At 43.9% G+C, this 21,007-nt stretch overlaps 1 protein-coding gene across 5 annotated transcripts in view; it reads right to left on the reverse strand.

The window, feature by feature from the left end:
* The window catches only part of SERGEF (secretion regulating guanine nucleotide exchange factor), a 102,981-nt gene extending 83,059 nt beyond the window's left edge, over nucleotides 1–19,922 (reverse strand). For 3 of the 5 annotated variants that reach the window (XM_077931096.1, XM_077931092.1, XM_028732806.2), the window contains exons 1-8: nucleotides 19,830–19,922; nucleotides 16,484–16,622; nucleotides 15,502–15,657; nucleotides 14,931–15,025; nucleotides 14,628–14,688; nucleotides 13,073–13,186; nucleotides 11,102–11,164; nucleotides 10,489–10,647 (exon numbers count right to left, since the gene is read on the reverse strand). In XM_077931096.1, the coding sequence (XP_077787222.1) occupies nucleotides 10,489–10,647; nucleotides 11,102–11,164; nucleotides 13,073–13,186; nucleotides 14,628–14,688; nucleotides 14,931–15,025; nucleotides 15,502–15,657; nucleotides 16,484–16,622; nucleotides 19,830–19,874 (832 nt within the window). In that variant the 5' untranslated portion in view covers nucleotides 19,875–19,922. Of the gene's footprint in view, nucleotides 1–10,488; nucleotides 10,648–11,101; nucleotides 11,165–13,072; nucleotides 13,187–14,627; nucleotides 14,689–14,930; nucleotides 15,026–15,501; nucleotides 15,658–16,483; nucleotides 16,623–18,734; nucleotides 18,879–19,486; nucleotides 19,745–19,829 lie in introns of those variants that run through there. The other 2 variants (XM_077931104.1, XM_077931101.1) reach the window with 2 other exon arrangements.
* Nucleotides 19,923–21,007: the final 1,085 nt, after the last annotated feature.

Consider the following 21,007-nt stretch of genomic DNA (forward strand, 5'->3'; position numbering starts at 1 on the left):
TTTCCCATTCCAGACACAGAAGCTGACCAGGGTAGAAGTTGAGTTCAGTATCCTCCATTGCACCTGTGGCCAGAAGCTATCTTAGGGGATGTGAGGTGAGTTGAATGGCACACAGAGTTCTGTGCACTTCCTGTCCCCCAGCATGTTCTGCCAAAGGTGCCTGCTTCACTCTGCCTAATAACAGGGCTGGCCAGTGCTTTTTTCCTTAAAAAATGTTTAGGGGTACTCTCATTTACCTACTCATATTGAAATACTGCTGCTCAACGAGGCCAAACCTAGATTCACAAAATCATTAGGGGTATGCGTACCCCTGCGTCCCCCCCCCCCCCAGAAAAAAGCACTGGCGCTGGCCCTGAAACCAGTGCACTGAGGCAGACTGGCTGTTGCTCCTTCTGCCTCGGCCCTCACACAAGGACTTTCCTCAGAAAAGCTTATGAGCAAGCCTCAAAAAAGTGAACTCCCTTCTCCTACTTCCTTCACTACAGAAAGAGGCGAGAGCCCGCACCAGGCGATCTTGCAGCTATTTGACCATGTGGACAGTTCATTTGCAAGACAGGCTGACAAATCAAAGAACACTTGTTATTTATCACTGCCAACCAAGGCTTGGGCTTGTTTAAAATTCAAGCTATGGTGCGCCTCTCACTTTTAAACTTTTAATAGCAATATCTAAATGCAGATAGCAGTCTAATTATAGTTATGCAATTAAAAACAAATGTAGCTCCTCATTATCCTTGCAAGTTTAACTGTTGCTCTGAAGGTTCAAGAAAGACATTGGTTTCTCATAAAGGTAAAGGTAAAGGTACCCCTGCCCGTACGGGCCAGTCTTGCCAGACTCTGGGGTTGTGCGCCCATCTCACTCAAGAGGCCGGGGGCCAGCGCTGTCCGAAGACACTTCCGGGTCACATGGCCAGCGTGACATCGCTGCTCTGGTGAGCCAGAGCCGCACACGGAAACGCCGTTTACCTTCCCGCTATAAAGTGGTCCCTATTTATCTACTTGCACCCGGGGGTGCATTCGAACTGCTAGGTTGGCAGGCGCTGGGACCGAGCAACGGGAGCGCACCCCGCCGTGGGGATTCGAACCGCTGACCTTTCGATCGGCAAGCCCTAGGCGCTGAGGCTTTTACCCACAGCGCCACCCGCGTCCCCTATTTGGTTTCTCATATTAATAACAAAAAACCATATAAAGGACACGGAAATGATGAACCTGCTCATCTCTTTCAGAAGGCAAGGATGCCAAAACATTAGCCATTACTGTATTTGGAAATGCATCACAGGGTGACCAAAGGTTTATTTGATAGTGTGCTACAGTACCTACAGTATAGTTTATTTTACACTATTCAGATGTTTGTCTCAACATGCAGGTGAAGGGGTATAGGATTGTGTCCACTTGTGGCTGCAGGCTTCTGCCCTAAACAAATTCAGAATAGCATATGAGAGAATTTATGCCTATGCTCTGCCCACATGATCTCAGCTTAATTGTATGGACAGAGTGATACACACAATTCATACACACACAACTCCTTAAGACATTACACTGGACACATGCACAGGTGGAGCCAACAGCCACACTCTATCCCTTGCTGTGTATTTGAGCACATGAATAAGTGGTAGCATTTGTTTATTAAATTGTAGGTTATCTCAAGCATCCTTCAATATCCTTAAAAAGGCATCTACATTAAGGTTAATAAGCAAGTTTCATAAAATTTAAAATTGATGTTTTTACAAATCATATTAAAACACTTATATTAATTGTTCTGTGACTTTCGCCATCCCCCAGAGCTACTTTTTAAAGCAGCACTGCAAGAATTTACCATCACTTAAAATCTCAGCTATTGTAAGAGAAAAGCCAAGCACTGCTTGCCTTTGCAATCCACCATTGTCCAAATACCGCAGATCAAGACAGATCTATTGTCTGCTCTAAGCTGCCGACAGTAAGGTGGTAGGGAAATAAAAATATGTAGACATCAATGCTGCCCTCTAGAGGGTAGTTGCGACACCACAAGCCAGATTTTCTTTGTTCCAAACTTGGCCAAATTCCAACAAGCAATTAGACAATTTACCAGCACTGCTTTATCTAAAGAAGTTATGTAGTTAGCAATCCCCTATTGCTCCCTAAGGACCAGAAAGTCAAGAGAAGCCCCCTCTTTACACTCTGAAGTTTCCATCTTCAATTCATTCCTGTCCTCAATGCTCTCCCAACAAGCTCTTCTCCCTGTTATCCTTAGCCCTGGTTCTTCTCCCTTCATCAGATGTTGATGTTCATTTCTGTGTGCAGCTGAATGTCTCCAAAGGATGGCAAAGAGTTCATCATGCCCTAGAGTTCTGTGATTCAGTTGGGCCTCTTCCTACCTGTCAATGATTTGTTCAGTGTTTCCATAGCCATTCCAATTTTTATCTACTGGTACAACTAAAATAGAATAAAATATACAGATAAGAGATGTGCCAGAAAGGTTTGTATGTGACTGAATTGAACACACAATTTTCCTCCTTCTATTTTCACATCCACACGGATTGCGATATTACAGTGTTTAGGCACCAGATGGCACTGGGCTTGGCTGTATCTGGGTGGTGAGAGGTTCCCTCTTGCTGTTCTTGTCTTAGAGAGAGAAAAGTATGTAAGATTACAGTATTGTCTAACTTCCCATTTAGACAATTGTGTAAGTCTTCCTTGACCTTGAGACCTACCCTGTGTTGAATTTTAGATCGCAAGTTCCATAGGACATGGCTTGTCTTTGGTGCTACTTTGTAAAACACCAAGCATGTTAGGGGTGCTATTTATTATTATTAAGGAAAGCTTTTACTGTAGAAGAACAATAGTGTAGTGGGTGAGCTGTGAACCATCACGCTCAAGTTTGATATCTCACCTCTGCCTTGCCTAAAACACACATCAGACCATATCAAACCATGCCATCTTGTTGCTCATTTGATGGAGAACAGGAATATTATACATACTTTGAAGCAAGCAAAGAAGCTTTGCCTCCAGGCTGTTTAAAGTCGGTACTTTCCTACTGCCGAAGTTTTTCACTGCCATAATTTTAATTTGTCAATCTCATGGCACTTCAAGTATGCACCAAGGTTTAATGTGATGTAATACGATGTAACATTTACAATTTAATTTGTGGGGTTTTCCCTGAGGGAGCCAAATGACAATCAAAATGAATAAAATACTATAAATTCCTGATTCAGCGTAACTAGGTTTGACAAGGCCCATTGGGTCTGCAGTGATTGTCATAAACAGAAAATTTCGATCTCCTCAGTGAATTTCTTTGGACAATCTATTAAGCATTATCTAGAAAACCAAGCTGAAAAATATCATTTTTCAACTTATCTCTTTGCGGAAGCCTTTGTTCTCATAGCTGCCTCAGTCTCTACTGAAATAGTACCTCTCAGCCACTGTGTTTAGGATGGAATGAGAAGTGGAAAACCCGTAGGTCACCACCTGGTGTGGCTCAGTTGTGTGTCAAGATGTTTGTATGAGCAAGAAAGCATTGGCCAAGGCAGAACAAGTTCAAATCCACAAAAGAAATGAATGTACAATTCTATAAAGCATAATATCACACATATCTCTCTCGCTCTCTCTATATATATACACATACACATACACACACACACACACACACACACACACACACACCACAATCATTTTCACATTCTGTTTCAAAGAGATAAATAGACATGAAGGGTGGGGATGAGGCATCTTGGCCGCCTGGCCTCGTGTTTAGAGTTCTGCACTTGAATCTGAGAGACCAGGATTTAAATTACCACTCAGAAGTGGGAAATTACAGGGTGTCAATGGGTAAGGCATTTTCTCTTTGTTCACCAGCTGTGGAAAAATGTGCCATAAAAGCAACTTGTTTATAGCAGGGCTTGGGAACTTATGGGCCTTCAAATGTTATCAGATGCCAACTCCCATCAGCCCAGGTCAAAGTGGTCAATAGTCAGGGACGATGGAAGTTGTAGTATGGTGACATCTGGCAAGTCTAAATGTTCCCCACCTCTGAGCTTTACAGGGTGACTGGCAGAATTAATGTGGCCTGTAAAGAAATTAAGTAAAATAAGTATGGACAAAATAAAGAATAGTATCTTATGAGATTTCAGCTTGTATCAGAGGGGTGGGAAACAGTGACAGCCTTTGCCAACCCTGTGTCCTGTTATTGTGGACTACAGCTTCCATCAGTCCCAGTGAGCATGGCTGTGGAAGGCAAAAATTTAGCAAGGCTAATCTAGTTAGAGTGGTTGCATGAATCAAAGCCATTGTGCAGTAACTTCCTAATGATTCTAATTAGGTCTGCCTGCCCTTCAAGTAAAGAACACAATAAAAACCCTGCTGGCTCAGGTCAGAATCCTGTTTCCAACAACAGCCAACCATATGCCTCTGGAAAGCCCACAAAAAGACATGGGAAATAGCAATGGGTGCCATACTTCTCAAACAAATCTGTAATACCATAGTTGGTAGCAGTGTCCAGGTAGAAATCAGCAAAACATAATTTTTTAATGCAAAACTAAAAAAAAAAAACACCAGCTTAACAACTTTGCCCAGTCTGGGTCTTTCCCCACAGTCAGCTGGCAACCCTAGTGCTTATTCATATGACTAAGTGGTAATAGATAATACATCTGGGGGTTGGAAACTCACTACTGTATGGGGATGCCAGTTCCTATGGACAGTGTATATCTATGTATGTGTATGTATGCATTGCAGGGGGTTGGACTAGATTACGCTTGGGATCACTTCCAACTCTACAGTTCTATGAATCTATGATTTTATAAACCAACTCCATATTCTAAACACTCCACCACACAGTTGAAAGACTTTGCCCTAGACAGATGTCCTAAGAGCATGAACTACATCTGAGGCAGGCCCAATATTTTGATTTTCACCACATTTGTTTGGATATTTGATATTTGTTAATATCAGTGAGTTCGTTTCTCAGTTCATAGAGTGGCCCTGTCCTGAATTTAAATGAAGACAGGAGAACATGTTTTTCAACACACAGCCCTCTATATTTTAACAATTTGGGGATAGTCACCCTAGATTATATACAAATTCCAAGGTTTAACTATATCTGTAGATGCATAAAACATTTCTAAAATATAGGGGGCATTTTTCATCAGATTAGCAACATTGGTTTCTATTGGATTCCAAACAACGGACAAATAGATAATGGCTCATTTGCATTTGTGGTTCTCACAGTATCATTAGCTGAAGAGATGACTTTCTTAAAAAGGAACATCTACATAGCTCCCAACTAAACCCCTGTTCTACTGTCTCTTTTTATAGCAAGAATTAGAGACTCTTATGGGAAGAGTAGGTGAATCTCCATGCCCCTTTAATATTCTGATTTTGACAGGGGATTCCAAGGGTACACTAGAGAGGATGGAAAACGAGAGAGAGAATATGTTAAAATCTAATATAAGAAATCATTAATATTCCTAAGAGCCTAGCCAAGGATGAGGTTGTTAATATAGCGGGAAGAACATTGTGCCATCTTTTACTGCTCTTTGGATGAATCATACTTAATGGATGCTCACAAGGCTTTTGTACAACTCGTTTCCCAGTGTGTCAGGTAATGTCAATTATACAGCGGTTCCCCCCAGAACTGGACCTACTGAACATCTTCCAAGATCATAATGCCCACTCACATTATAAAGAGCTCATAGCCCACCTACTCTCAGCAACCAGAAACTTTACAGCCAGATACTGGAGAGACCTGTCAGGAGTAAGCATGGACCAATGGTATCAAATAGTATGGGAAATAGCCTTACTAGAAAAACTAACCAATAAACTGAAACTGATACGGGGACCAATAGAAGACGCCTTCACCCCTTTATCACATACATAGCCCAACAAAACAACAAGAATCTGCCGACAGCATACGAATCAATCTGGCTAACCTGATCCAAAAATCCACCCACCCACCCCACACTCACACACATAAACAAATCTCACTACGCCAACCAAAGACAACCAACCACACCCTAAAGGTAAAGGGTAAAGGGACCCCGACCGTTAGGTCCAGTTGCAAACGACTCTGGAGTTGTGGCGCTCATCCCGCTTTACTGGCCAAGGGAGCCGGCGTTTGTCCGCAGACAGCTTCCAGGTCATGTTGCCAGCATGACTAAGCCACTTCTGGCGAACCAGAGCAGCGCATGGAAACATCATTTACCTTCCCGCCGGAGCGGTACCTATTTATCTACTTGCACGTTGACATGCTTTCAAACTGCTAGGTTGGCAGGAGCAGGGACCGAGCAACGGGAGCTCACCCTGTCATGGGGATTTGAACCGCCGACCTTCGTAGGCCAGAGGTTGGCAAACTAAGGCCCGCGGGCCGGATATGGCCCACCGGGCTCATTAATCCGGCCCGCGAACCTTGCAGACCCTGCCACCTGCTCAGTCAGTCCCCACGCTAAACAGGCGCGGCGCGGAGGCATCACCGCGCGGAGACTGACTTCTGTGACGTGGCATGGCTTCTGATTGGCTGCAGAAAGCTCCTGCAGCCAATCATAAGCCGCAGGTGACTTTGGGGGCCGCCCCTTCCTTCCCACTGAGGCGGCAAAGCGGGAGGAAGCGGCCGAGTGGGAAGGAAGCAGCAGCAGCACGGAGGCTGCCTCTGCTGCCCAGGCCAGCGGCATGGACTCTGCGCCCCGCTAAGATGGAGGACGCCGATGTTGCCAAAGAGGAGGTGGCGTCGGCGGCTGTGACATAAGTGGCATTGGCGGGCAGGAGCCTTTCAGGAAGGGGGTGCTTTCAGGAGTAGGTGGGTCTGGCCCCCCACAAGGTATGAGGGACAGTGGACCGGCCCCCTCCTGTGGTTTAGACCACAGCGCCACCCCCACCCCAATAACCACACCCGAGGCCACCCCTAACCTCTCTCACCACCAATGAAATATAACAAGCGAATCCGTACAAGTGACGCTGACACAAAACCCCACACGTACACTAAATAGAAGAATAGAAGCATAACCACCCCACCCCCCTAACCATGCCCCCGTCTTTTCCTCCCAACCTAATACTGCATGCAACGCTAATGTCTCACAACTGTAGAAAGCGCAACTCAAAAAAAGAGACAATGCACATATTTTGGTAAACTAAGAAATCATTAACAATTAATAATAATAAAATTATACAGCGGTTCCAGGGAAGTTTTACTAAAGGTTTATGGAGCTCTCTCCTTAATACAATAGGGAGTGGTCACTGCCATTTCATTTCCAGAACTCTCCAGCTCTCTCCAGCTTGCTCACACAACCTGTGCTATCTATTGTGGCGCAATTCTCTGAAGGGAAAGTGTTTGACGGCTTATCTTTTTCCATCTCAGTCACTAATTTCCATCTCTCACATCATCCCATTGTCTAAGGAAAGTCAGTAAGACCTAATGAAACACTATCAAGATCACTACCACGGACATGTTCTTTTACCTTTTGGGGGGTGGGGTGGAGGGTCTGCAAACTGCCTTAGGAGGTAGGTTTAGGTATCCAGTACCTTTCAATGCAAATTACTAGGGTAGTTTATAAAGAAAAGCACAAGCCCTTTTCAGGCATTATGCAAGTCAAACTGTGTCGGAGGCATGGCACTAGCCCCCTTCCCTTGAGGCCGAACCTTGCTGCATTCAGCAGCAATGGGGGGGGGGGGGAGCTTGGAAGTATGTTTGCTTGAGCACTCTTACAAGCCCCGCCAGGATCAGGAACCCTGGGCGATAGGTGTCCCCGATTTGCAGGGAGGCTTGTAATCATGCTCAAGTGAACATGCTTGAAAGCCTCCTTCAGACCTTGCTACTGAACACAGCAGAGGCAGAGGTAGAGGCGGTGAGCTCGTGTGCATGGCCCCACACTTCCAACATGGTTTGACCTTTACTGCACCTAAGGAGGACTACAGAATCCTAAAAATACAATAATAAAGTGTCAAACAGTTCTTTAAAAAGAGCACAGTCAAAGTGGCAATGACACAATCATATGGTAAAGTTCCTTGGATGGTAAATGCCTGGAATTTGTTTTTTTAAAGGCTTTTCCTCGCATTAAAAAGGTGTTGAAAGAGATATAAAGAAAGCCTTCTTGAGAAGAGACCATACCTCTGCCAATATCACTTAATGACAGACTAGCAGCAATTTGAACCTAAATCTGCCATTTACAAACCCCAGTAATCTACCCACTGCACCACATTGTCCCTCAAGGATTTGAAAAACTACAATTTAACATTGAGAAGAGGAGAAGTAGGGAAGAAAGGAAAAATGCAGTGCTATTTTCCAAAAAGAATGCTGGTGATTTACACCAAGTAGTTTAATTTCAGTCTATAGTAAGTGTGAGCAACTTTTTTTCTGTTAAGGACCAAATTCCTTCAGCTCTGTTATTTATTATTATTATTATTTATTAAATTTCTACACAATCCTTTCCCCCAAAGCAAGTAATCTGTTGGAGGCCTCATGTTGGTGTTGGGCAAAGACAAATACGTTCTAGATGAACAATTAAGGGGAGGAAAGATCCTCCTTTCTCAGTTTTCACCATGGCTACCTCAGAGGAGAATTCTCAAGCCTACACAGAAGTAAGGCCCACTGGGTTTGGTGGGGTTACTCTCAAGCAAGTATACATATGGTATTGTCTTGCTGTTTTTAGTACAAAAAGCCAATATGCCTACCAGAGCCAGCCCACCTGTCTCGGGCAGCAGGATCCACAGGGGCAGCAGATGTGGTGTAATCTTTATTCAGGACCAGCCCACACATAAGGCAGAGAGGTGACTGCTTCAGGGGCTGGGCTCACCAGGGCAGCAAATACCAATGTAGATCATCCTCCTCCCCATTCTTCCTCCTGATGTCATTCTTCCCCTTACCCCTTCTTCCCTGGCATGGAGGCCGGAGCAATTTTGGAGCCCAACTATAAGCTGAAGGAGCAGCAGCTGCAGAGAGCTTGCTTCAGCCCTTCCCAACTAATAAGCGGTAATGCCTGAGTATACTTTCTTCCTCCTCCCCATCCATTTTCCTTTTCTAAATACATTTTAGACTGGAAGCCTATGGGGCTTCTGTATATGCTGGGAGCCACCCAGAGCGGCTGGGGCAACCCAGTCAGATAGGCAGGGTACAAATAAGAAAACTGTTGTTTTTGTTGATCGTTGTATGCCACACTGAGAGTCTTTTTCAGCTGAATAGCAGGATACAAATAAATAATAAAAGATTTTTATTGTGCTGCTTCCCCAGTGGCATGGTGCATCGTTCCTCTGAGACTTTTTACAGCTCCCATTGGATTTTTACAGCAGGCAACAATGTAAGATAGTGTGTTCTCTCTCTCTCTCTCTCTCTCTCTCTCTCTCTCTCTCTCTCTCTCTGTGTGTGTGTGTGTGTGTGTGTGTGTTTAAAAAATAACCCTTCTGGGGAAGGAGCTTGTAAGTCTTTGGTTGTACCAAGAATTTCTTTACCCAATTTTACAGTAATTTGATTTGATAGTACATGACAAACGGATTAATGGATTTATTTGAGAGAACACCGAGATAAATAAACTTCCTTAATTAAAGCTGTCTTCGTTATCAGCCATACCAGTTTGTGGAAAGCACTTGTTCTGAACGGAGGATGACTCACCTTTTGTAAGGCTTAAGACTATCATTCTCTCTCCTGTTCTTCACCACCCTTCTGCTATATTTAGGACTGCCTTCAGTCAAACAACTTCTATGTTATCCTTATGTAACCTAATTTACATCGGCAGCATTACAGAGCCCAGCCTCATCATCATGAGAAATATAAACAATAAGCAGCAAGTTTCAGCTTTGATTGCGCACTTCTGCAGTTCTTTGGCAATGCAGCCTGCAAGCGCAGAGCACATGCAAAGAGGTGGCACAATGGCACCCTCATATACCCTCCTTGGCACTCATCAAGACCCCCTCTCAATTTTAATTTTTTAACATTTAAATTAGGGGTGTATTTTTTTGCTGGTGGGGGTGTTTTGACTGAACCAGGCTACGATGTTGGGGAGGGAGTTTCCCTGGGCAACCGGTTACTGGTCCTCAGAAGGATGCAAAGCTATTCAAACAGCAACTCATGCAACAAACCTGCCTTCTTCTTCCTTTCCATATCCCAGGTACTACTTCTGAATTAGAGCTGGATTCACCTAACCCAGTGCACTAGCGGAAGCCAGCATAAGGACTCCTGCCAGCTCAACAAGACCACTCCCGCCTCCCACAAATCTGCACTGGAAGGTCGGGAGAACTCCCAGAATGATGCATGGAGGAAGAAGAGGGAAATCGTCCTGTCTGTCAAGCAGAACAAGCAGAAATGCTTGCACTGGCAGAACAACCATCAAATTGGGAATTTCGGCAATTTTGGGGAGGGGGAACCAACACAGTTCAGCCCTAAAGCCTAAATCACACATTTCCCACATTTCTAAATGCAGGGTTTTTTGCCACTGTCCAAACAACGCAACCTGAAAGCACTTTTTTTAGAAACCATCCAAACATCACTTTCGGTAAACAAAGTATTTTTATATGCAGCATGCACAGTTGATGTCCTACCTGTCTGTGCCACCATGTGCGTCCATCCATTCCAGACTCTTCTGACCTTTTCGCCCCCAAAATAGTGGGTTTCTATCTTCTGGGGTTTCAAAAGAAAATCATCTTTGCTCACTAACTGCTTGTGTCTGTTGCTCCCCCAAACATATAACTCTCCTTCATCTTAAAGAAGAAAAGGAACATATTAAAAAAAGGAAGTTAAAGGACACAAAAATGTTGACTAAATGTCATTTTACAGTTGCACATCTGTTCTCTGTCTAGTCTTTGAAACAGATGAAGAAACATTCTAAGAAAAGTAATGCACTCAATTTTTTAAAGTGGCAACAGACTCTACAAGCACAAAAAGCATATATTTCTGTGTACACAACTGGAGCTGCAACTTAATTCTCTATGCAATACATGTTGTATGTTCAAGGAGGGTCACAAGCCTGTTTTAAATGTGGCAGGAGCAGGAAGCATGTTATGAGGGCAGCTAGATTAAATCTGAACAAAAACGGGGACACACATCTTACAGGAAAGGGGATGAACTAGTCTCAGAGACAAAATACTTTTCATGGTTCAACAGACAGACATCACTTTGTCCAATGCTACAGCCAACCAAACAAAAGAAACTCACCTGTGAGTGATGTGACATGATGCGACCCAGAAGTGATGCTCTTTACTTTGATGTTTTCTAGACCTAGGACAATAACCCATTATTTTCTGTTAGCTGGAGAGGGATACTTCCTTTGGAATACAGAATGCCACAACACAACACACAGCTGCGTAGGAGAGCTAACAAAAGCTGTTTGTGCAGGCTCTTTGGGAAGCTACTTGGGCCATGTCAGGTTGCTACCTCCCCAACTAATTTTATAGATCAGAGCTCATCTATATGCATCTAAGATATTAAAGAAAAGATAAAGGGGACCACTAACTTTTGACAACCATAGGGTGGTTAATTAGGCTATCAGAGAAGAGTACAAGGCCACAAGGAGAGAACAACACTGCCAAGAGGGGGGAGAGAGAGGTGAGGATGAGCTAAGGAACATATTGTTACTGTGCAGAGCCTAATAATGTAAACAGACCTAAAATACATTTTGATTTGGCTTATTATTCTGCACTCCACAAAACGGGAAAGGGGAAAGGGTTGCAAGCTTTGCAAGTTTTTTGGGTACTGGCTCTTAACTGGTGCATTCAGCAACTGCAAGCCACAATAGGACAGTGGATAGTTCAACCTGCTAACAGCAATCAGTGTCAAGGAGGCAGGGAAGGGATCATAATGCTTAAAACATTCCTAGCAGAAGGTATATTGTTCCCGAGCATACAACTGGCTCTCATTGCCAGCTTGGCCAAATGACCAGAACTCCAGTTCCTGGGCAGAAGGAATAACCTCTCGAAGTGCCATCTGTGTGTTTATTACAGTGGTACCTCTGGTTACGAATGCTTCTGGTTACGCACACTGCAGGTTATGAGCTCTGCTAACCTAGAAGTAGCTGCTCCTGGTTATGCACTTTGCCCCGGGATGAGAGCAGAAATTGCGCGCACACAGCAGGAGCCACCATTAGCGAAAGCGTGCCTCAGGATAAGAACAGTTTCCAGTTACAAACATATCTCCGGAACGGATTCAGTTCATAACCAAAGGTACCACTGTATATCAATTTCACCGGCTCCGCCTGATAACAAGTGTTTTCAAACAATGTTATTTGACAAAAGAGATTTGTGATGTAAACATCTTAACATAACACTGCAAAGTACATGAGAAACTGTCAGACCAATTCCCAGCGTTAACATATTTTAAGTGCTATAAGAATAAATCCATATTCCCAGTTTTCTCTTCTTGAGACAAGGACAAAGATGTGTTTTGCATCTTGTTCCTGACAAAGAGGAACCTGAAGGCCAGGATAGGGTGTAAACTATCCATTTCTTCATTCACCATTTGTTTCCCACGGTTTCTCTTTTCCCTCCATTCCTCTCCTTTCTCCCTCTGACTGAGGCCCTCCGGGGAAAAACTTCTGAAAAATCCAACTGGGAAGGGACTGTACTTATACAGATTGCAACATACTTCTCTTCTTCAGAAAAGAAAGCAAATACATTGAGACTGAAAGTTTGTTTCCTAGTGGATTCTTCTTGGATCATGTTGCATAAGTTTTATGTCAACGACAGTAGGTTCCAGTTAGTTTCCAGGACCAATTCAAGGTGCTGGTGCTTACTGATAAAAGCTTCTATGGCGAGAAGCATTGCAACAATAATAATGAAGGACAGTTCAGGATCAACATCCAAAAGTTCACCATTAAAACACTACATCTGACTCTCTCTGTGCTGGGCATTCTCTGGGCTGAGTGATGTGTTCTGCAAAAGACAGAGTCTCAGGTGCCAAGTATATGGCTGGGGTTTGTGTTTGGGCTGATTGGGAATGGAATCAGAGAGTGCTAAGGGAATGCGATACATGCTATTACAGCAACAACAGAGCAGCATCTGAGGACTTAGGAGTGGAGTGATCAGTATCATTGGGTATAGCCACAAATAATGGCTGGCTACTAAGGCAAGCCAAAATTTGTGGACCCCTTGCTTGCACTTGATCCATACCTTAAATATTTAGATAACAAACCTGTTACTTTGCAAGGCTCTTTAGCCCTCCAAAAAGATGGAACCATCTGTCCTTGGCATGCCCGCTTCGCCTGAGATGCCATGCCAACTCCCCACTGGAAAACTGAGCCATTTTCTTTTCAGCATGTACATGCAAAAGGAAAATGAAATATTCATGTTAAAGGCTATTCCCCTGCTAAAAGACATTGGGGGGGGGTGTTACTATTTTTACTAATGCGAATATTAACCTGGAAAACGTTAACACATAAATTATAGAACAACAAAACAATCTAGGAGGAAAAATTCTCAACGCCCCAAATAACAGTACACTAGGTTCGAAACAGGGACACGGGTGGCGCTGTGGGTTAAACCACAGAGCCTAGGACTTGCACATCAGAAGGTCAGCAGTTTGAATCCCCGTGACGGGGTGAGCTCCCATTGCTCCGTCCCTGCTCCTGCCAACCTAGCAGTTCAAAAGCACGTCAAAGTGCAAGTAGATAAATAGGTACCGCTCCAGCGGGAAGGTAAACGGCGATTCCGTGCGCTGCTCTGGTTTGCCAGAAGTGACTTAGTCATGCTGCCACATGACCCAGAAGCTGTACTCCGGCTCCCTTGGCCAATAAAGCAAGATGAGCGCAGCAACCCCAGAGTCGGCCACGACTGGACCTAATGGTCAGGGGTCCCTTTACCTTTACCTAGGTTTGAGACAACTTCACGCATCTTGTTTTTAAGGTGTACATTAATATATTAAGCAGATACCTCATGTAATAAATGAATAAGGCCAATGTTTATTACACACATAGACAGAGCTGCAATTAGCTGCAGCTTCCTGGAGATTTGGTGGCAGGTTCAGGTTTGCCCCTCTGTAATTTGTGAAACAGTTGTAAGCTTCTCAAGAGTCCAGGAAATAATGTCATAAACCACAGGAGAAACTTGCATGGAATTTGCTGACAGGCCATTTGCACTTATTTGGTAATTATGACAAAGCTCTGCCAGTTGAAGATTCTCTCTGTGACTGTGCCATATCAATCACTCCTTAAGTGATGATGACAAGCCCATGTACACTTATGACACTTACTGAAGCTATGTATACCGAGGTGACCTGCAAACACAAGGGGCCTCCTAATGCAGAGGTGGGGAACCTCAGGCATGGGGACCTGATGTGGTCGTCTAGGCCTCTCTGTCTGGCTCTTGGGGGGGGGGGAACCCACAGCTAGATATGCACCACTACCTCAGACACTGTGCTAGGGCTTGCATGGTGTCAGAAACTATGTCGCTATCAGGCCTTCCTAATTAATTTACAAACTAACATGAAATATCAACCCACCTTGATGAGGAACACGAGGATAACAGCAAGTGATTATAAGCAGACTTCTAAGGTATATGAGACTGAGGTATCAGCCTGTCAGTGAATAACTGGGGATGAAGTATTTTTAATTGCTTCACAGCTTCCTCTAAATCACATAACAATTAAAGCTGTGGATACAGACCCATCATCTGAGACAGTGTAACAGTTTTTATGTTGTTACATGGTTGCAACTTTTAGTAAGGAACTATGTACTGTATGAATAACTCACCAGTTACAGCTACTGCATGTCTGAGCCCAGCAGCAACATTCACTACTTTGTCCTGTATAGTCTATGGAACAAGGAAGAAAAAAACATATTTACATTCTCTTTGACAACTCTACAATACAGAACAGTATTTTTTATCCATGCTATTGAAATTTTCAGAACTGATGAATGAACGTGTAGTCCAGCATGCATGATACAAAGGAAACATCAAAAGCTGTTGATCCACAGTGAAGTGGCATATGGAAGGAATCATCATACAACTGGACATAATGGTGAATTTAAATGTTTGTGCTGATAGCAGCTCACCTTAATTTTCTGTGGGACAGCATTTCCTCCTGAGGCATCAGGAACTCCGAGTTGCCCAAAAGAATGAGACCCACAAGATAACACCTGACCATTTCCTGCAAGATAGAACAGCACTGGAAATCTTCACATTTCTATTGTTTACCTCAAGGAGATACCTAGGGCACTGGAGTCCATTTCCCCACTAGTAAGAAACAGGTTCATTTTTATTAAAAGTCACATCTACGCCTCATTGATGGCGATGGAATAAGACTACTACTAACGTAAGACCCATTCACTTCCAAACTTCACTGGATCTAATCTTTGCTACACAGTGCCCTATGAAACTAAGGCCATGGGGCAAGTGCAAGGTCAAGGCTAACTGTCTTGGCTAACAGCTCATTTTCTTAACCATTATGCTACAGCAGCACTCGACAGAATGCATAGTCTTCCATTTCCAAAAAGTCAACAATTTATAGCCTTGTGATTTTACATATAGCTCACTGTAAAGCTTTTGAACAGTTATGGAGACCCGGATAAAGCTTGGAGCTTTCACATCATGTAACACTTGTTTCCGCCTAGTTGCTAGATTTACCTGTAAGTATGATGGTAAAATCCCAGCCACAGGCAACTTGTACAACAGGACAACCAGACAGGGAAAGGCATAATGTAAAATGTTCCACATCTTCAGTATGACCAAGTCCCAACTGCCCATCTTTATTTTGGCCACATAAAAAGAGTTCTCCAGTGTCTGCAAAATGAACAAATACTATCAGGAACGTATGCAAAATAAAAACATATGCATATTTTGACCCAATATTCACTGGCACTTTAAGGCCCAATAATTGTTATTTGTCCAGAAAACTTGAGGGAGTGTTCATACTAACAATGCACAGTCCTCTCTTTCTCATTTAAAGAACTGCACTCCAGAAATGACTGAAGCACTAGGCTAGTGATGGGGAACCTGTGATGCTCCAGATGTTGTCGGGCTCCAAGTCACACCATCCGTTCACATGGTGAATGGAGCTTATAGGAGTCCGACAACATCTGGAGGGGCACAGGTCCCTCATCCCGACACTAGACAAAATGAATCATATTGGGAAACAACACTGAATGCTACAGTTACGTCTCCAAGGCTTCAACTGGGCTCTTTCACTTTACAACTTAAACAGCACAGGCTCCGTGCTGAACAGCTAGGAGACCATCACAGATGCAGCCCCAGCACATGCAAAATGTGGAGGACTGTACGTGCTGCATGGGCACATCTGATCCCAAAATAAGTCTCATGCAGATTTGTCCTAAATTAGCTCATTACCATTATTTGAGTCACTGAGTAGCTCATCAGCACCCTCCACACACACACAAAAGAAATTATGAAGAACAGCAAAGCAGCAAAAATCCAAAAACCTTATCCACCATTTGATGACACAAAGAGCATTTCATCACCTCATTTTAAAGAAAGATAGAAAGAGCAATTTAAGCAACCATGAAGTTGTATATGGGTAGCAACAAAAGAGTTAAAAAATTAAGTCTTGCAAGTATGCTATGGGCAGGAAACAGAAATGCCAGTTTCTTACCAGTAACAATTACAGAATGTCCTCCTCCTCCAGTAATACTTGTGATGTTTTTCTGACTGCAGGGCAATTCTTTAAGGGCCTGGGGAAGGAGTACATCTTCTTTATGACCAAGACCTAGTTGTCCATAGCTGTTTGCTCCCTAAGGACATAAGAAAAGCCCTGCTGGATCAGAACAAAGACCCATCTAGCCCAGCATCCTCTTCTCACAGGGGCCAACAAGTTTCCTATAGGAAACCCAGAAGCAGGACCTGAGGACAGCAGCAGTCTCCACACTCCTGATTCCCAGCAATTGGTATGGAAGCATCCTGTCCCCGACAGTAGAGGTAGAGCATAGCCATGATGGCATGATAGCTTTGTCCCCCATCGGTTTGTCTAAACATCTTTTAAAGCCATCCAGGTTGGTGATCATTGCTACAACCTGTGGGGATGAATTTCCTATGTACTGCATGATAAAATACTTTATTTTGTCTGTCCTGAATCTTCTAACATTCAGCTTCATTAGATGGCCTCGAGTTCTAGTATGAGAGAAGGAGAAAAAATCTCCCTATCTACTCTCTCCACATCATGCAGATTCTGGTCTGCATGTTGTTGCATTGAAAGGAAATCCTTCAAAGTTTAATGGTATGAGCAGTGGCAGTACTGAGACCCAACCACTCTTTAAAAAAAAAAAAAATCAATAAGGATGAAAAAGTAATTAATTGAAATTATACCTGGAAGGAGACTTGCCTGAAGCAATTCTAACTGTTGCACTATCTTGCAAAGGGTTTGACATAATCAGTCCAAGTGTAGCATCAGAAAGGTTGTATTTATTTATTTTTTACAGCAGTCCTATACACTTCTGTCCTTTGCAGCTGAGGATTTTACAATCTCCTGGACTCAGGAGGTCAATGGTGCAAATCAGTCTAGACCTTATTGTAACATAAATCTCATTAGAACCACTAGCCCTTGGGCTTTCTCCCCAGGGAGAGAGCTCTATCTTTTAAGATTCTTGCCAATGGCCCTTTTGAATGGCTAAGAATATGTGCATTTCATATTCAATTACCCCCCCCCCCCAAGTTGGAAGCATAAAACTGGCAGGCATCTGTTCGATCCGGCTGTTACTTGGAAGCAAGTCACATCAATTTCATTGAAAGGTACTTCTGAAAAATAATTTCAGGATCCAATACACATATATTTTACAAGATCCATCCATTACTTTTACAATGAAATGTCATTATGTGTTATCCAGCAAGACAAATCTTGGCCACCTTGGGGCATTTCCATATGTCATCCTAAGAAGTATTTCTGAAGTCATATAAATGCTGCTAATGAGATATAATTTGGAAGTGGGGAAAACATATGCACATCCCAGCCATCTCAGGTTTTGCATATGTCTTCAGGGCCAACTTTTTTTTAAAAGCTGATTTAAGCCTGTCTGCAAAGTTTCATATCTGATACAGAAAAACTGTTTAATAAGAACTACAAGTCTTAACAGCTTGCTTTGACATGTGGTTATAATCCTGGCTTTTTCTGCACATTGAGAAATATTTATGCTCTCTGAAACAGACTAGCTGCTCAAAGAGTAGAATAGAAAGCATTATATCCTGTAATATTTAGCCTTATTGGACAGCTGTGGCATGTGTGCAAACATGAAGTTAAAGCTAAGGAGGCAATGCTCAAAACTCTTTACCATTTCAGTTCCGTTTCCTCAGCTCCACCAGAATTATACCTAGGCATGTCACATGCATTACTTATAGCAATGGCATTGGGACAAGACTTTAGGGCAGACACCCATTCAGCAGAATGAGGAGGACCCTGAAACACAAGGCTGGCTAGCCACATTTTTAAGTGAGGTAATACACATTGCCATCTATTTATATTTCATCTGACAAGATCAAGGTGGCACACGGTCTTCCCCTTCACTAATTTATTTTAACAGCAACCCTGTAGATTAGGCTGTGAAATGGTGGCCAGATCTTATTGGAATACTCCCCTAACAACTACAACAAGTGGGCAGGGACAGACAGCCGTGCTTAATTATTAAATTGGAGAATTTATCCATAAATCCATCTAGGATGACTTAGAAGCTCCATTCTCCACAATGCATGGATATTAGCTAGGGTTAGGGGACTCACATCCCCAGAGACATGCTGCTGTTTATACCTCTAAGTTCTAAGGGCAAATAAAAATGGCCTCTACTGTGGCGGATGGACAGACACCAAGGCCTAGCAAAACATTTTAATCACTCCCCACAAGCCATGGGCAAACGAACCAGGATGGGAGGGCCATGAAAATCAGAAGACACTTCCATCCCTGGGCAACAGGGAGCAGCATTGGCTTAAACACCTTACGGGGATCCAAGATTCACTTGAGTCATCAGAAGGGTCCTCCTCTCAGCAGGTGTGTCCTTCTTGGTGCTTGAGGGGTGTCATAAACAGAGTTCCTAGTTCACGCTTGTGAACAATGGGCTCTGCTGTCTTCCCTGCAAGCAGAAGCTTATGCCTTTCGAAACAGCGTGACTCAACAACAGGTTTAGCTGTTCCAAGTGAGAGAATCTGGCATGCCATATGCACAGGGCCACATTTAGGTTTGATGAGGCCCTAAGCTATTGAAGGTAAAGAAGCCCTTTATATGTCCCGTTGTCCTTTGTCAACAACAAATTGTTGCTGTTTGTTGTGTTGAATATATGCTATAAGGTAATTTATGGACCTAATAGGTATCTAAAGCCAGTGATATTTTAGGGAGCAGGCTAGCAGGTGGGGCCCATTACTTACATCATAGGCACCTACACAACACAAAACACTGTTGCTGTATGTAGGTTTTATTTTATTTGTTTTTAATCTTATATTTTGGAAATGTACATCCAGCTTGTTCAGCTTATACGTAAATGCGGCACTGCATATGCGCCTAAAACGGCAGAGAGCTGAAGACATGATGGAGCTTCGCTTGTTGGTTTGCTGCCTGTCACCCTTAGTCACAGAGCCTGCTCCTATTTTAGTTTTATTAAAGTGGGAGGGTGGGTACCAAACAGCAAATCCGACTAGCGCCTTGCATATTTCGACGGGTCTTTTCAGAGACGGGGGTTTGCCAATAACATCCGTCAGGGGCGGTGGAAGCGGAGAGGGAGGCTGGTGCGATGTGTGTGGAGAAACCATGTCAACAGCTCGATTCGGGCTCAGAGCAGCGCCGCCGGAGCCCGTGAAACTTATTTGCAGAGGACCAACGCATCACCATCCCACCCGACCAGCAGTAAAGAGCAAAGGGCGGCCTCGCTCCGTTCTTCCTACCCCCCCCCCGCCCCGCCCGCCGTATATGCCCGTAGGGCGGCCGCTTCCGCCCTTTTCCGGGCACCGCCACAGGAACTTACCCAAGCGAACAGCGCCTGGGTCGGCTCCTCGCGCACGGCGTCCATAGCGTCGCAAAAGGGGAGGAGCCACACCCGGAAGCAGCCATGGATCTCGCCTCAGGCCGCCCGCACTGACGTCAGAAGCGGGCGTGATCGGCGTTTCCCCGCACCTTTGCAGTCGGGCTCTGATTGGTGGAAGTGGAAATACCGCGCGCCTTTTTGGGTTGCCCTGCTCTCTGCATCTGCTCAGTGGCTAGCACTGGGGAGAGTTGTTGGGTTTGGAGTGTTGGGTCTTGCCTGTTATCTACATCCAGCCTTCCCTGTTCTTACTTGGGGGGGGGGGGGTCACAGAATGGTAGAATTGGGCGGGTCCTTCAAGGATCATCTAGCCCAACCCCCTGCAATGAAGGAATCACAACTAAAGAATCCCTGGCAGATGACCATCCGACCTCTGTGGAAAAAGCTCTCAGGGAAGGAGAGTCCACCACCTTCAGAGGCACTCCCTTCCACTAGAGAAACACTACTGTACTGAAATTTGCGTAAAACATGTGCATACAAAAACATATTGTGGGAAATTACAGTCAAATATATCTATATATATCTTGGGACTGGTTAAAGCATGAAGAGGTAATTTCTGAATCCAGCAAGCATTAAAATCTAATCAAGGATTCAAATTTCCGAAATAACCAGATTTGACTTTGTGGTGAGATGATGGCTCATTAAGGGAACAAAGGAAGTGGGTCTGTGCCAGACAGCAAATGAGTGGGCCCCCTCCCTCAAATCACTGATAGTTAAAAATTCAAAGGCCAGAGTTGAGAGTTGTGTGGTGTGAGCAGGAAGAAAAGCTGCAAGCTGGGAAGTGAGAGAGTCAAAAGTGATGTTTGATTTCTGTTTGAATCCAAGGATGCAGCTATGGGGGAACCAATGCCCTCTTGAGGTGTTAATGCTGTGAACCCCTCCATCGTAGGCTCATGTTGTATATATGTGTAAATAAACCATATCTCATAAAGACTACACATTTTTGCTGTACCTCATTCTGAAGCAAACACAAACCCTGGGTAAGCTCCTGGCACCCCTGCAATCTCACACTGCTCAGAGATTTGGGTTGTGCTATAACAACATTATCCCACTCAAAATTTTATTGCCACCCAGCGTCAAGATTTTTCCAGGCCCCAACTAACAAATAACACAAAGCAGTG

This window comes from Podarcis muralis, chromosome 1 (genome assembly GCF_964188315.1).
Source record: "Podarcis muralis chromosome 1, rPodMur119.hap1.1, whole genome shotgun sequence".
NCBI classification, from domain to species: Eukaryota; Metazoa; Chordata; class Lepidosauria; order Squamata; family Lacertidae; genus Podarcis; species Podarcis muralis.